The 16,678-nt window shown below is 35.5% G+C and overlaps 1 protein-coding gene across 2 annotated transcripts in view; it reads left to right on the top strand.

Moving 5' to 3' along the window:
• The window catches only part of CNST (consortin, connexin sorting protein), a 53,963-nt gene that overhangs the window by 22,953 nt on the left and 14,332 nt on the right, over positions 1-16,678 (top strand). For both annotated transcript variants that reach the window (XM_074579943.1, XM_074579944.1), the window contains exons 4-9: positions 1,096-1,301; positions 6,182-6,212; positions 8,762-8,848; positions 9,288-9,402; positions 11,929-11,950; positions 12,132-12,228. In XM_074579943.1, coding sequence (XP_074436044.1) covers positions 1,096-1,301; positions 6,182-6,212; positions 8,762-8,848; positions 9,288-9,402; positions 11,929-11,950; positions 12,132-12,228 — 558 coding nt within the window. The remainder of the gene's footprint in view (positions 1-1,095; positions 1,302-6,181; positions 6,213-8,761; positions 8,849-9,287; positions 9,403-11,928; positions 11,951-12,131; positions 12,229-16,678) is intronic.

Raw genomic sequence — 16,678 nt, 5'->3', positions numbered from 1 at the left:
ATTACTGCCTACTCTACACTTCTTCCCTAATCTCATTTAACATTTCCTGATAACGATCATATTCATGATCAGCAATAGACAACAAATATAGCATTTTTCACAATAAAATGTGGCGTTTGCACCCAGAAAGTTTTTTTGTAATATTTTTATACTGTTTTTTTAACTTCTGTAAAATTGGAGACAGGCAACAGTGGACTGCCAGAGAATGTACCATGGAGAACCTAGTTTTCTGCACAGCAAGAAGTTCTGGAGGCTAAATTCAGCTTACGCATCCTTGTGTCATTGTTACCAAGGTAGTGGTACTGTCGCCACTACTGGCTCATTCCCTGGATTTTCAAATAAACTATACAACTATCTAGGGGACTCTTCACTCAGCAGGATATTTCCCTTGGACATCTGGACCCCCACAGTAGAATCCCCCACTGTCTTCATTTGCTTCTTTCTATCCTTTAGGATCCTGTTGTCACTGTGAGGAGCTTCTGTGTTATCATCTGAACAACAGGTCAAATTGTCTATCCTTCCTTCTTTCCTTCCGGGGACTTCTCCCTATACAAGCTCCTTGGCAGGAGTGAGGAGACCAACGGAGAGCCTCATTCACACTCTCCTTGCATACCTTCTTTTTGCCCCTTTTTGAGCAAAACTGTATTGCAAACAGCCCTGCTTTCTGCCTCTGCTGTATTACAGTTCAGTCTTGACATACAATTTTATCCACTTGGATCCAAGTATTGATTTTTTTTTTTAGCTAAAAGTGTAACATCAGTCACAACACTCTTTATTCGGGTCATCCTGGTCTCTTATTAATAACTCAGTAGAACAGTTTAGGCTAGATGGGGTTTTTTTGCCCCAAATAAAGTCAGACCCCAGTTAGAAGTGTACAGAAATACCTGATTTATGTTACTGTGTTTTTTCAGGTTGGTGAGCTGACACTGAGACAGACCTATCACAACGAATTTTGTGAAGACCAACATTTTATTTACTTGCAGGGATGTTATTTAAGATACTAGGGTTTTATTTGTACCTTTTGTATTGAAATTTCCTAAAAAAGCAACTTAACATATTTTTTGAATCCTAACCTGAATATTTGTTCTTTTTAAGGTGTTCCTCCAGTGGGAACCACAGCAATCAAGGAGGAAAATACTCTTATTACAGATACAGATTCTGTGCATGCTGAAGGTGCTGTTGAAACAAATGAAAACTTTCACCAAAAAGAACAAACCCAAACATTGCAGTCCCTTTTCTCATTGCTCCGTGAAGAGGTTGAGCAGATGGATTCAAAGATACTGCCCCTGTGTCTCCATCAGGTACGTCCTATGATTCTGAGGTGTTGTACACAATTTTGCTTTTATTTGAAGCCTTTTTTCAATAGGAAAAAATGCATTAATTCAATATATGCCAATATTCATATCTGGACAGGGTATTTTTATGTATAACAGATGGTCAAGGCAAATATCTCCTCTAAGGTTTTCTAATGTATGTTAAATTATAAATTGCCTTGAAAGTACATTCTGCAGTTGAAGGAAACTCTTAAGGATGGGTTTTCTAATTTTCCAAATGATAGAATTCTAGTTTGGCAGGAAGATTTAGGAAAATCACTCCTCAACATACTGTAAGTATTATTTGTAAGACACTGGTATAGATATAAGACAGCTGATGTCTAAATAACATTTTAAATCTAGAATTATTTTTACTGTTCCAGACTCCTTTCTAGCATCAATGCATGAATGCTAAGATTCAAAGTTTCTTAGTGTATACTTCTTTATAGCACAGTTGCCACACCTGCAAGACCAAAGGAAATACTATATGATTTGAAAAACATCTTTACTAACTGGCCAGTATGTTTTTCTTTCTGGAGATTATGATGCAAGATGAATATGTTGATAGGATAAGCTAATAAACTAACTATAAACTAATTTATAGTTTAGTTGTGTTAGACTAACAGTGGACTAGAAGTCTTTTTGTTTGTCTATAGTGTCTAATATATGCTATATATATATAGATAACTATGCAGTGTCTGATTTGACCTAGTTGCATTATCTTTATTGTGGAAAATTGGATGACTGTGATATTTTAGATTTCTAAACTCTGATGACACTCCTGCATTGTTATTCTCTTTGCTATAAATCAGTGATTATATTTGAGAAAGAGGCTTCTCTTTGGTATTGCAAATTATAGATAATTTGCATTTGACGTAGAATTTTAATTATATTTTTTAATCTGTGTTTAAGTGAAGATATTTCACATCGTTCCTTATTCTATTTGAAACTTAGCGATAGGGTTAACCATTTGTACTTTTAGCTATACCAGAGTTGGTGGTCATTTGTGAGTCAGTACAAAAATCTGTTTTGCAAAACGACACAGTTAGGGCAAAAACTTCAAAACATTTTACAAACATAAGGAGTGTCATCAAACATGACGGAGGTGAAATCTGTTTGCTGTATTTTAGCTGAGGAAGCCAAACCCTAAGGGTAACAACCTTTTGAAAGTCATACAGGAACTATGACAAAACTGAGAACAGAATCTGCATTTGTAGGTTCAAACATGTAGTCAAACACCATCTCTTTTTTTCCGAAGAAATATCAAGCGATTTGTAATGGAGTGTTTGAAAGAAACCTAACAGAATTTACAAGGATAATAACACACTTTTTAATCTGGGGAAAAAATAAGGGATTTTAAAGATAGCATTCATGTTTTCATGTAAAGTGATTCTATTAAGAATTTTATTTTCCTTTTCCAGTGACTTAAACTGTCATCTTCAGCCTTTTTTTCAGATTGCTGATATAGCCTGCCAGTAACTTTCTTTTATGCTAAGTCTAGCAAATACTCTTCTATCACATTCTCTTTTTTATTCTGTATGAAAAAAATCCATGTAAAATAAAGATCCGTGGGAGATCTTCTGGAGTATTAGCAATCTGTCTTTTTAGCAGGAAGCCTGTATTAAATATTTAAAGGCTGTGGGATATTAGGGGCTGTTCTAAGGATTAACTTTTAATTAAAATATGATGTTAATTTTTTCCTGTCTTGAATGGGATTCATGTGATTTGTTTAGCACTTGTTACAGAATCTGAGAAGTACTTTTATATAAAACAAAGATATGGAGCTTTGGCAGCTCCAGAAATCCTTAGGAGACTACTGCAGATAGCAGACAAAATGTACAAATAAAGGACCTTAGAAGTCACTTACCAATTCTCTTTTGGAGATACTGGGCTCAGAATGGTCTAGTGGTTAGTAATAAGGCTGAGAGCCAGGAATACACAACTTGTAATGTGTACTCTTCTGTCAAGTTGCTGTCTTTTTTGAGCAATCATCTTTAGACTCTTACAAAAGTGACCACTTGTTAAGCCTTTCAAATTATGAGTGCCTAAATTGATATGCCCCAAAGATTTTCTGACTAAATGTTTGTGTGCTCCCACAGAAGGCATTGGAGGTGTCTCAACCTGAATGTTCAGGCGTCAGGGTACCTGCGATTACTGGACACATTTTGCAAGCGTGGCCTTTGCCACACCATACGTGACAAATAGGAAAACTGCCGACATTCACTGCCCCTGTAGATCAGTTAGCTAGTGCTTATAAAGGTCGCTGATACTGTGGAGTTCTGTGGAACAAAATATTTTTACTTCTGAGGTTTATATTTTTTGTACCTTATTCCATTTACAAGCAAAGCCATCAGTATTCCTTAGCTTTCTAGGAAAGCCTGCCCAGTTTTCTAGCAAGCACAAATAAGTTTTTGTTGTTGCAAATCTCAAAGATTATTTGTCAACAGGAAGGAATTAGGATAAAAATGTTTTGGTTACCACATTAGCTTTTCTATACAGTGTTACGTCTTTTTCTTTACAGGTATCAGCTCTGTTTTTTCTGTAATACTCTCCAGCACCAAATCAGGGTCAAAGTGAAATTCTGATTAGAAACATGCTCGTTTTCTGACTGTGTTTGGATACTTGCTTTCTCTGAGCTGGTTGCATGGGCTCTAGCACAATGGTGTCTTTGCCCTTTTAGTCCAATAAATAATCCTTTGTGCCAGTTCTGTTGTGGGAGAAGAAAACAACCCAAAACTGGTACCTTTACTTGCTTAACAGAAAACGTGTTTTTTCTAACTGGCATCTCCGCTTTTCTTCTGGAAGCTCTGCTGCTTCCCTTTTTGTAATTTTGGCTTTGAAATAGCTAGTTGAAAGTAAAAGCATCACTAGGAAGAGGATAGTAAATCTATTTCAGTAGTCTGCAATTAAAACATGTAGCTTGGAGAGAGAGACCTTATAGCAGCCTTCCAGCACCTGAAGGGGGCCTACAGGAGAGACGGGGAGGGACTCTTTATCAGGGAGTGTAGCAACAGGACAAGGGGTAACAGTTTTAAACTGAAAGAGGGGAGATTTAGATTAGATATTAGGAAGAAATTCTTTACTGTCAGGGTGGTGAGGCACTGGAACAGGTTGCCCAGGGAAGCTGTGGATGCCCCTTCCCTGGAAGTGTTCAAGGCCAGGCTGGATGGGGCTTTGAGCAGCCTGGCCTAGTGGGAGGTGTCCCTGCCCAGGGCAGGGGGGTTGGAACTACATGATCTTTAAGGTCCCTTCCAACCCAAACCATTCTGTGATATATCAATAACTCGGTATAGGACAACTTAATTTTCTTTTATGTTTGCATGCCCGTGTTCTTGTTTTATACACAGCTTCTCAATGTATAAACCCTTGGTGAGCATATATTTACTGTTCCTTTTTGCAGTGATCTGTTAAAGATAGGTGTTATAAAATTACCCAGCCAGGGTGAAGTTTTTTCTTAAGATGGTGCAGCTAGACATCCTGAATGCTTAGGCATAGAGATCACTTGTTCAATTCTTAGCCATTGGCTGAAACGGCAGCTGTTAGAGCAGGATTTAGTGTCAGCTTATGCATTTTATTAATCTATAAGTGCTGGAGACTGACTTAGGTATTTTATATGTAGTCTGTCTTATGTTTGAGTTTTCCTGGTCCTCAGTAACTGCTTTGGAATTGTTTGTGTTCTCTATATTAAACATCCTTAGCACTTTGAGCTCTAAATGAAACAGGGAAAGTTTGCTTATTTCTTGTGTCAATTTCCTGGTATTTCCTTGTTTTGACTCACCTGCATTAACTCAATATCCATCTAAGAGAGTGAGTCTTGAAGAACTGTGATTTTTAGCAGGTTTTTTCAATGATTGTCTTTGGCAGAGCTGTCTCGTTACAAATCCAGTTTTAATTGTTCTGTTATAGAAATATCAACGTAAGGAGGAAGAGCCTCAGATTTGTTCCATGTCATAAAAACTACATTGCAGGTCAAAGAACTGCCATTTGGTTTAACTCCATGACTTGTTCTGTTGTTGAAGAGCTTCAGATATCAAGATGTTAGGCTTAGTGAACTGACACATGAGGCAATGGATCTTTAAGTCATTTTAACACAGAAGAGCAGCTTCAGGAAAGGACGTGGCAGAAGGCTACTGCAATGGTATTGTCTGGCTTCTGTGGGTAGACTAGGAGTAATACAGAAAAAAAATAAGAACTTGAGTCCTTTTATGTTTATCTCATTAATTTCAAATATTCATATGGTAAATATTTCAAAGTCTATGTATTTGAAATATTTATTGTAATTATTTATCGTAAATATTTATCATAAATAGGAAATAGGAAGGTTGTTGGCATGTCTCTGATGCTGCAATAGGTGATATTTTTAGTGTCTTTTATCTTTTCTCATCAGTCAGGAACCCTCTGTTTCTCCATTTTATCACATTGCACTGTAATGCTAGGAGAGCTCAGCAATGATCTTAATTTGGTCAAACATAAGGAAGCAATCATCAGTAACAGAATTCAAACTCTTCAACTCATACCAGTAAACACGGTAATTCTGTTCTAGGTCATTTTAAAACTTTCCAATGTGATCATTAAAAAAAGTTTCTGAAATAAATGTTTGTTGTTGTAACAAGATAAAACCCAACTAACATTTGAGCAAATCCATTTGTGAGAGAGGACTTTGTATTTCTTCGTTGTTTGATGCTCTTTTTAACCATCTTTCCTACAATAAGAATACTTGTATTTAGTCTGAACATTCATATTTTACTCAAACTAAATATGAACCTGCAAAACAAATGTTTAAAACCATCGTTAAAAGTTCATATTATATTCTTAACGTTCTCGTGAAAATTATAGAATCCTAATTTATTTATTTTTAACTTTTGCAGATAGCTGAGACCTATTTTCAAGAGGAGGAATGTATCCTTTTACTTGGAGAAATTTTCATGCGATATTAAAATAATCTGGCATGATGAAACATAAAAGACTGTTGACTCCCAGGCTTGGGTCAGAGTTAGAAACAAGCAAACAGCCGCAATTTATCCATGAGTGAATATACAATACATTAGCAAGTCCTTCTTAATCAAATAGCTGGAATGTGAGTTAAGTAATAAATCCACTTCTAAAAGCTGTACTGATATGATCATTTGTAGTTGTGCACAAGCAAGGAAGTAAGAAAATATTTTCAAAGAACTTCTGTTTTTATAGGGTAAGTTCTGTTCTAAGCATTAGTAACTGGGAATATGTCCAATCTAGATAGGATATGTATTCTATTATATAAAATAGGGCACTTTTATAGTAAGAATAAAATTATCACAACAGTTGATTAGAATATGTACTACAAGTTTCTAGATTAGAATAAAAATACCAAACACCCTGAGCTAAGGGAAATCAGCAACCTGCAAACAATAACAACACATTCTTTGGCGAATGCTAATTAGTCAAAATTGTATCAAGGTAGTTTAGAAACTCTCATAGGAAACTATGGGTAATTGCTTCTGGGAACAGCTAGTTCAGTGGTCCAAGTTATTTTGATTTGTTCCTAGATAATACAAATAAGTTTGGTCAAAAAGTTACAATAGTTGAACTGCTGCTAATTACTCTGATAAATTTCAGTAATTGTGGGAGAGAATAATCATACTAAACCTTAAAGTGAAATTATATTTTTAGAAAAGGTGGACTGGGTTTTCTTCTGTTTGCTCTTAAAGGAAAATGATCAGACTATAAAAAGAAGAGGCAAGAGTGGTAAGCCCTTGAGGTATATGTGATTCACTAAGGTGCATCATAAATTACAAAACCTGAGTGTACAGATTATTTCTTTATTATGTAATTTGTTACAAACAAAATACAGCAAATAGGCAATTATAATGGTTAAATAACAAAGCATAAGAAACCTGGAAACCTAGCCAAATTATATTTCTCTGGTTTTGTACTACAGACCAATAATTGTTGCAATATTATAAAAGCAATGTATAAAATAAAATACCCTTTGCTGTCTTAGAAGACTGTACTTCTGTCTTGCTTATCCTAATTCAAACCTTCCATCAGAAGGTCCAAAATATGCAGCACAAATTAAAGGCATACAAAAATTCTGTAGTAAATTACATGGCTCTGCAGGGGGAAATACAGTAAATTTAAAATGCATTCAGCAGTATTATAGAAAGACAGTTGTTTCTCTTTCATAGAAGTTGTTTTAATCGAAGGACACTGTATTTAAAGCTGATCAAAGGAAATATTTTTAATGCAATGTACACCTGATGTGTGGAATTCAACACCACTATATAATACATATTTATGAAGGATATCTCCTCTGTACTTGCAACCATCAGTTTCCTGAGCTTAATAAAGAACTTACTGGATCATGTTGCACTGTATTAATTATCCATGACAGACATTTTAATTCATCCACTGTAGAAGTTCATATTAACAATAATTCAGGGTTTGTTGCCGTGATCCTCTAAGGCTATCTTTCTGATCTCTAATTCTGTTTCTAATAACAGATTTCTTGAAGGCAGGGAATATTCTTTCCATTAATATTGTTCATAAGCCATGCTATGTATATGTTGCATGAGGCTAACAAGAATAACAAGTACTGGTTGTTTTTGTAATTACTCCAGTATTTTAATTAGCATGAATAATGGAAAATATTTTTTTTATATTATTAAGAACCTCATTCGTTGTACTTCTAACCTCATTATACTGTAGAATTAAACTTCAAATAGCTGGCAAAGCATGGCTTTAAACAGAACAAGTGACAACTTGAGCTTAATGGAACTAGAATTATCCTGACTATTACAAAATATTTAACTATCAGTATACCTTTGTGAATATATTGCTAACTCTAAGGTGAAAGAGTTTTTCAGATAGAAGAGAAGTAACCAGAATCTTCAGAAAGAAGACAAAAAGTGAACTCAGCTGTCCAACAGCATTTTATACGATGGTTGAAAAGGGGGAGGGAATTTCTTTGAAGTTTGAATTGGGGAAATTTTAAATATACTGTCTCCAGCTGGTCAGTAGAAAGGAGCCATATTTTCAGTTAGTTATGGTGATTGACATATAATTGTATTTCTTGAGAGATACATACTGATATTTGTATAATTGTTTTGCTATTCATTTCCCAGAGATTTCATTTTCTTGTAAGAGCTGTCAGCATAATAACATTTTGCTCATTTCTTTTCTAGAAGAACTTTTGTTGAACTTAAGGCACGTGGGAAGAGATGACTGCTGAAGAGAATAGGGTTTTCATTTTTGGAACTTTTCTCAACTTATTTTACTTCTTTCTTGCTGTTTTTGTGTCTGCTATTACTTTCTTCCTTGCACAGAAATCTGGATGCTAGCCATTAATCGTTTTAATTCCGTTATGTCAAATTTCAGGTACATAATAACTGCCCTATCAAATGTGGTGCCAAGTATAAATAAATCATAACGTGTCCGTATATGTGTGAATTTTTCTTTAACCTTCCGTTCAGATGAGAAAGCAATGAAGTTCATTCAGCTTGAACGACTGTATCATGAGCAGCTGCTTGCAAATCTTTCTTCCATACAGGAGCAGTGGGGTGAGTACAGGCTAAACTAGTATGGTAGAAGAAAGAGTTAATTTGGTTTGTGTTTCTACATAATACAGTGTACAGTTTTCCAGCTTAAAAATGTTACATTGCAAAAGCAGCATACATATCAGAATTTCTCTGAGCTTGCCACAAGAAAAGTATTCCTGTTTTGGATTTTTTTCTCACATGTTTCATTAAACAGGTGCAAATAGTTTGTCATTCTTTAATTCTATTAATTGAGACTTTGATTGATCCACAGTTGTTTTGAGCTTATCTTTTGTTTAGGGTTGGTAAATCTGATGTGATGAAAATAAAGTGTGTTGTGAAGAAATACAGTGCTTTTTTGCATAGTATGAAACAAGTTTAATTAGTTTCACATACATGTTTTGCGATTAGCAAATACTACTTTTTTAATACTTTGGGTAAAAATTATTTTGATTTAATTTAGAAAGAAAATGGAAAACGGCAGTCCCTAGTCCAGTTACAACACTGAGGAATTCAGCTAAAGAACTGAGTGGTGAAGAGTTGGAAAAGCTTACTAGAGTTTGTTCTTCGCATCAACAGTAAGTATAAGAATATAGTATTACTTTTCCAGTACTAATATGTTAGCACAGCTGTTGCCTACTTGCCAGTATAGGTGTTTTAAAATAGTCAGTCTCAAAATAAAAGTTGCACACCTTTGACTTCAGTGAATTTGGTTATAAACTGGTGATTCTTTTTGATGTGTAACTAAAATGCTGCTGTGTTTTAAAGTGGTTGGAGGAATATATATGGACTAGATCTGAACTGTTCTCAGCAAATCATTAGTTTGCCAGAAATTGAGTTTTGAGTTAATTTGTAAGAATGTTCAGCAGAAGAAAAAACTGAGTAGTGTTAATTTAGGAAGAGAGTGACTGTAGAACTGGTGATGGTGATTGTGTCTATACCTATTGTTTTTGAATGCAATTGCCCAACATCTCAGACTTCAGCACTTGCATCTACCCTATAGGATTTTATTCCCCAAATTTTCCACAATTTAGGATAATTCCCTAATGCTTTAAGTCATTCTTGTTATCTTCTGTTGATTTCATATGGGTTGCATAAACATTATGAAGCAGCGATTCTGTAGCTCCCTAGTGTGGCAGCATTCTAAAAAGTTGTGAAATCTTAGTTCATACCTGCTTTGCCTAATGCGGCAGCATCCCAAATCAGTATATCACAGTATCACAGACTTTGGGATAGTGCCTAGGGTGCTCTTCTGGGCAGTAACACATATGGCATTGTAACCATCAGGAAGGAGAAAATCTGTTATTTCATGGGCGAATGTTCTACCTACTAGTCATTGAGTTTAAGGGACAGATGGAAAAAAATCTACCAGCTGCCAATGAAAAATGATGAGCCAACAATAATAAGGAAACTTAACCACATTCAAAGGCTGTGAAAAGACCAACCTGTGACAGGGGAGATGCTCTCAATCAGATGGGGAGAGAGCACTTTTTCAAATACTTTTGGATTGGCTTACTCAGTCTAGATGTAACAAAACCCAAAATGTTCCTGTTGTTCGTAGAGAATATGATTTGGCTTCCACATTTTTTTCTTCTGGGTGACCGTACAGAAGTTTGAAAACACCCAGGCTGACTGCCAGAATCCAGGCAGGAATTGTTTATTTGTAATCTGACTGCATGTGGGAGGGAGCCCCTGGACAGCGTACTCCTGCATTTCCACAGGAGGACGAAGCAGCTCCAGCACCGTAACTGCATTTTAACACCCACAACCTGCTGCTACTGAGCGATTTCACCCTGAGTGCGTGCAGGGTTCCTCAGCCTATGTTTCATTGCACATGACCCTGCAAGCCCACAGAAAGATTAAGATTCAAGTCTATTACATTTTATATGCTGCAACTAGCAGCACCTCCTGATTGTCACCTCGATTGTCACCTTGTTGAGAATAGCTCTGCTTTCTCCTAATTCTTTTGTGCAGCCTTACTTTTAAATACAAAATTTCAGTTATTAACATCATTTCCAGTTCTGAGAAGCCCTGCAATTTGATAAAAATTCAGGCTTTTGTTCATTTGCCATGGTTAGTTCTCTGTATTTGATATTATTACTCTTCCACCCTCTCTAGGCTAAAGCCTATTTGCTTTTATTGTTTCATATATTTTTTCCTAAGCTTTAATCTCAATTTATTTTGTAATTAAAATTATACTTTTAACTTTTAATGAATAACATGTATGAGTAATGTAACTCAGAAAATGCAAGCATTTTGCTTTTGTAATTGATAGTAATGTCCCTTTTTCTGATACTCAAGGGCTATAGCTACATATTGGACACGTTTGTTCTTTAAAGATAGTTTTGAGTGTCCTTTATTTGAAGTTTAAATGGCAAAATTTAAAAGTCAATGCGACTTTTAAAAGTTTTTATTAGAGTATGAACGTCAGTACTGTTCACTCTTGTCTCTCCTACTTTTTTTTTTTCCAGTAGCTTTAAACAAAATGCTCAGCATTTTCTCTTCATTGCTGTGCAAAAGGCTGCAAGACAGATTGTGCATGATAAAACACATGGTGCATGAATCTCTATACAGTTTGCAAAGTCCACACTGACTGTTAGCAGGCCTGACTCACCTGGGAATCCCCGTGGAATCAGTAGGAGCTGCTGTATCTTACAGAACCCAGAAAATGTGTCCCAGTGTGAACAGTCTGTGGAGAGGGAAATACCTTTGTGGGTTTTCTCCCATTCCTCAATCTCTGTTATAGCAATCAGTGTTTTTAATACTCGTAGATACCGAGTCCTTACATGATTTTTAAAGTTAGTAGAGTTCCTTCTGAGCATAAAGTTCTACAGGAACTCAATACATTGCAGTAACTTTTCTTATGACTGCTTTCTCAATTAGGTGGAGCAATGTTTGTGCTAATTGGTCTTCTGATGATCTTCACATATGGTGCAGATCTGTGCTTGAAAGTATGCTTAGCATGCTCACACTGTTTCAATGTAAGAAAAGTTTTGTGCCAATATTAAAGCAGAGCAAAGGCTTGTAAGATTTCTATGACGTTTGTTACAAAGCATGTTGCTACTAAGTTCTTTAATTTGTTCTTTTGTTCTTTATTGCTGCAGGCCACAGGCATTCAGAAATAAGGTAAGCAGCCGTTTATTTGAATTCCACTTTGTCAAAGATTGCTAATAAATATATTTTTAATATTATTAGATTTAATCTTTCCAATTTAGTATAGAAACTGTTTGAAGTTTGGATGTCTCAAAAAGTCACAGTGTTCCTGTTTAATTCCAAAAATTACAGGAAATAATATCATATTTTACAGCTAGTAGCTGCAGAAAATACATGGGAAAGCGGTTGTTTGCTTCAGTTAATGGAATCAAAAAATTTAAAGGAAAGTGAAACTTCTGCTTTTAAATCAGGTATGTATGTGTGTGTGTATGTACATGTGCATACATTTTTTTTACATATTATTCTGTAATGACATAGTCCTATAAATACTTGAAGCTATTTAATTTGAAGATACAGCGTTTGTTGGATTCCCACAGATTCATCCATTTGTGTAAGCCTTTATTTTTTTCACAAAACATACTATGCAAGACATACTATGCAATTTTAATTAGTCATTGATACTCAGAATTGTAATTAAAGTAATTCTAGCCTCCACCAAAAATGTCTTTTAAATGTGTGTGCATTTATAGCAGCCTGCATAAGCTACAAAATTTTGTAAATCTAGAGATAAGATACATAATTTGTATGTATAAAATATAAGGTAATCTGATGACAAATATTCGGCGTTGTGGCAATTCAGTATAGTTAACAGTATTAGTAACTATTTTAAATTACATGCGATGTACTGATTTAAAGACATATTTTCATGTAACAGCACAGAAAATTAGAAAGCTTTTGGGGGGTCTTGAAAAGAAAAACATACTTCAGTTAATTTTTTTCAGTATACGCTTTTATGGTAGCTTCATATTCCTCCTCTTGCCTTGGGGCAGTGGCTGTTTTGTTTGAGTAATTTGTTAGAATCATTGAGTTCTTATGAAACATTTGCAAATTAATGAATTGTTAAAATTGAGACAGAGGGGGAAAGAGCATTGGTTTAGGCTGTGCTTTATCTCTCCTCTCAAAAGAGCAAAAAGTTTCTTTTTTTGCCATGTTACAGTTGCCAAAATTGGCCTAAACTTGAGTACCTTTTCTCAGAATTTCTCATAAGATGAGGGTTGGCTTAAGCAACCTCAGGTCCCTTTCAACCTAAACTATCCTACAAGTGTGTATCAGCCAGGATGTTCAGGAGAATCAGGAATTAACGAAGAGGTAGAGTCACAGTTCTCTACATGTGTGGATCCTCCTCATCTTCACCCTCTTTTACTGTAAGCCCTGTACTGCCTTTTCTCTGTTCTTGTAACCTAACTAAATATAAAACATTAAAAACAGGAAACATGTTCTACGGCTCAGAAGGCACATCAGAAAAACCCAATGCTTTTTATTTTTGGATGGTTGGAAATTCCCATGGAAAAAAATTAGGCGCTTACAATTTTTCCACTGTTTTTATTCCAAGTGGGAACAAAAGCTTTCTGGAGAGCAGAACGTCTGAACATTTGAAACTTCTGAATTAAGGAGCATTTTGTGTCAATGGTAAAATACTGTAGTACAACATCTAGACATATTAAACTTACTGTGGAAGTAATTAATGGTGTAAATGGATGGGGGTTTGTGCCTTTCTTTTAATGTAACTCTTCTCAAAATGTCATCAAAATCTTTGGGTTCCTGTGAAGTGTTTGTGGATTCCTTAATCTATGTCATCCAATAGAAAGCATTTCTACTGAGGAGTTTCCAGCAGTACTGAATACTTTTTCAATACAAAAATATGAATATTCCAAGCCTAACTCAAGTTTAAATGCTTAAGATTTGCATATTATGCTTTTCATAAGATTACCGTATTCTTGAGGAAGCACCCTGACAGATCTCTTGGTCTGTTAAGGCAGCGCGTGATCAATTAGCCACTGCTGCCCCTCACTGAGTCAATGCGTGAGCAGCAAGCACGTGGCTGAATGTTTTTGCTGCAGTTAGAACGTCTTGGGTAGGGAAGGCATCAGTATGAACTAATACAGAAAGTGGACAAAGATGATCCATAACTCCGAACTTGTACGCATAGCTCAGTGCTGTGCAAAAACTATTCAAGCTGTGGCTGAGTGATTCAGCTCAGGACTAAAAGCAGTGTGGCCTTTTGGGGCGGCTTCTTGATTTTGCCTGAACCCCAGCAGAATCCTATGCTATAATTACCACACAGTTTCTAATATCTTAACTGACCCGTTCAGCATTAGCCTAAATGCATAGGCCTTTTCATTGAAAACTTAGAATGCCTGTCTTCTGCTTTTTTTTCCTCTACATGAAAAATGAGAACTAAATGTGTAAACTTTTTCTTCTTCTGTTAGAAATTTATCTGCCAATCTGTAGGGAGAACAATTTAATTCACTTAGCTGCTGGTAGTAGAAGTCTGACTTACAGTAAGACAGGAAAAGGAAATTCTCAAGTGTCCTTCATGTGAATTTATATGCCCAAAATAAGAATTTATCTAGCAATTATCAATAAGAAGAAGTATTAGCTTATATATAGAGAGATATATCTTACATTGTAGAGATGGTTGCGCTGTACTATGGTAGCATTTTTGAAGTAAAATCACACTTCCTTACTAATCTAAAGCAAAAATTACTCCATTGACTTATTGCAGGTATTTGGGAACACAGTTTGAGCTTCTATAGGCAGTTGATCCTAAGAATTCATGATTCCTCTCTCCTGGGGATACAGTGACCAAGAAACAGCTTTGTAAGAAGTTTGGCTAGCCAAGATTCCTGGGAGAGTCACTGTTAGTTTTTTGCCTTTCTGAGCAAGGGTTGTGAATGGTCTGTTCTGTTACATTTTGCTTTCTCTCAGATTTTCTCTTTGAGTCTACCAACAGAGAGAAGTGGGCCCTTAAAGCTATGTGTGTATATTAAAAGATGAGATTTGATACATCCTATAGCCATTAATTTCTTCAGTTTCTGACTGAAAGCCGTAATAGCCTTAGTGTTAACCAAAGGTAATCAAATTCATGTTTCATGAAACCTTTTCTAATGAAATGATGAATTTAATAAAACCTTTAGCATAAGTTTGCAATGTGTACGTATAGACCTGTTTCCAAGGTGGGGAGAAACTGTTTATACCCTCTTTTCTTCTAGGTCATAGGGATTTGTTTTTAAATGGGAAGAGGGACAAAGGTGGAGAAGTGTGAATTCTCCACTGGTAGAATGCCATAGGTCAGTACTCTCTCTGCTAGACTGTCTTGGATTAACAGGATAAAAAAGTGGTGGCTACAGGTTTCTGTGATGAACAAAGCAAGCGTCAGTTTTAAAGTAACTCTGTTTGGGGGAAAAAACATTTCTTAACATACCATAAGTGATTCCATTGCTAGAAAAGTTTCAGTAGACACTTTTTTATATCTCTGACAGTCAGATAAAAATAACTGACGCATTGGTGGGTATGTCTTCATTTAACTTAGTAGGAAAAAGCATCTTTTATAATTTTCTAATAAGTGTTCAGGTGTTTCTCTTAACTTGCCTTGAGTCTATTGTGGGCATGGGTTGTCTAAAGCAGGTGTTTTGAATAGATGTAAAGAAAATATTGAAAGCTGCTGAAAATTTGATGTGGAATGTAACGATGATCACTACATTTCAGTTCCTGTACATCTGTAGTTAGATAACAATGCTGCCATCATTTATTACTTTCTTAGGATCAGAGCTCTGAGCTCAAGGGCCACCTTTCATGGTGAAGAATTTGATTTAATTTCCAATTCCATTTAATCTTTGTTGCAATTGGGACTACCAACAAGGATGCCTGCTGTAATGTGGATGTATCCACTAGGAGATATTGACAGATGGTAACCAAATCTTGTACCAATAATCCAGGCTGTGTTTGAACTCATGACCTATATGTGAAGTGCTCAGTATCCTGTTACAAATCCCTTGAGCTATCTACTCATCTGTGTCTAATTTTCAAAAAGTCCCTGTCTCATACCCATTTCTTCTTTCCGTGTTTTACAGAAGTTAGGTTCCCCGTACCCTTTCTATCTGTTAATGTTGCTCTGATTTTTTTTTTCTGCATTTTGGTATGGTTCGATATTCTCTCTTTCGATTTCCAAGCCTGTCTTTTCTATGCTACCTTGTATTTCATTACCCTTTAAAATGGGGATAGAATTTAATAAAATTGTTCAATACAATGAATTAATGCAGACATTTCTTTAAAGACTAACGAATGTGATCCTGTTTCATGTAATAAGTTCAGGAAATTGCTCAGATTTTAAGTGAGGTATTAACAGGTAAGAGATCTTAAGTCGTTCTTGTAAGAACATAAGCAGTTAATAAGGGCATTGTTTGATCTCTTCATTAATCTATTCATAAGACCTTTCTGCTTTTTACTATGACAAAAAATGCAAATAAGTGTTTTCTAGAGGTATTAATTTGTTGTTTGAGGTTATTACTATTACTGTAACAGTAGACCTACTATAACATAGTCTTAACTTAGTTTTTATTAAAGTATGGACAAGACAGTTTCTGTCACAGCTAGCATGGTTTGGTATTCTAATTCTAAACGTCCCCTTTCCCTCTTCATAAGCCTAAAAGGGGAGATTTGGCTTTTAATTTCTCATAATGGCTCACATCTAATAATTTTATTCACAACTTGAGCTAACCATATACTCCTGCATCAGCAGATCAGGCCAATAGTAGGTGAATTCACAAGCTATGTAGAATTCCCCTTGTTTATCTCTGAAATTTCAGATAAGAAAAATCAGGTTTGATTTGTATTGTAAATGTGAATACAGAAATAAGC

The sequence above is a fragment of the Larus michahellis genome, chromosome 3, assembly GCF_964199755.1.
Source record: "Larus michahellis chromosome 3, bLarMic1.1, whole genome shotgun sequence".
NCBI lineage: Eukaryota > Metazoa > Chordata > Aves > Charadriiformes > Laridae > Larus > Larus michahellis.
This window is presented reverse-complemented; position numbering and strand designations above follow the sequence as displayed.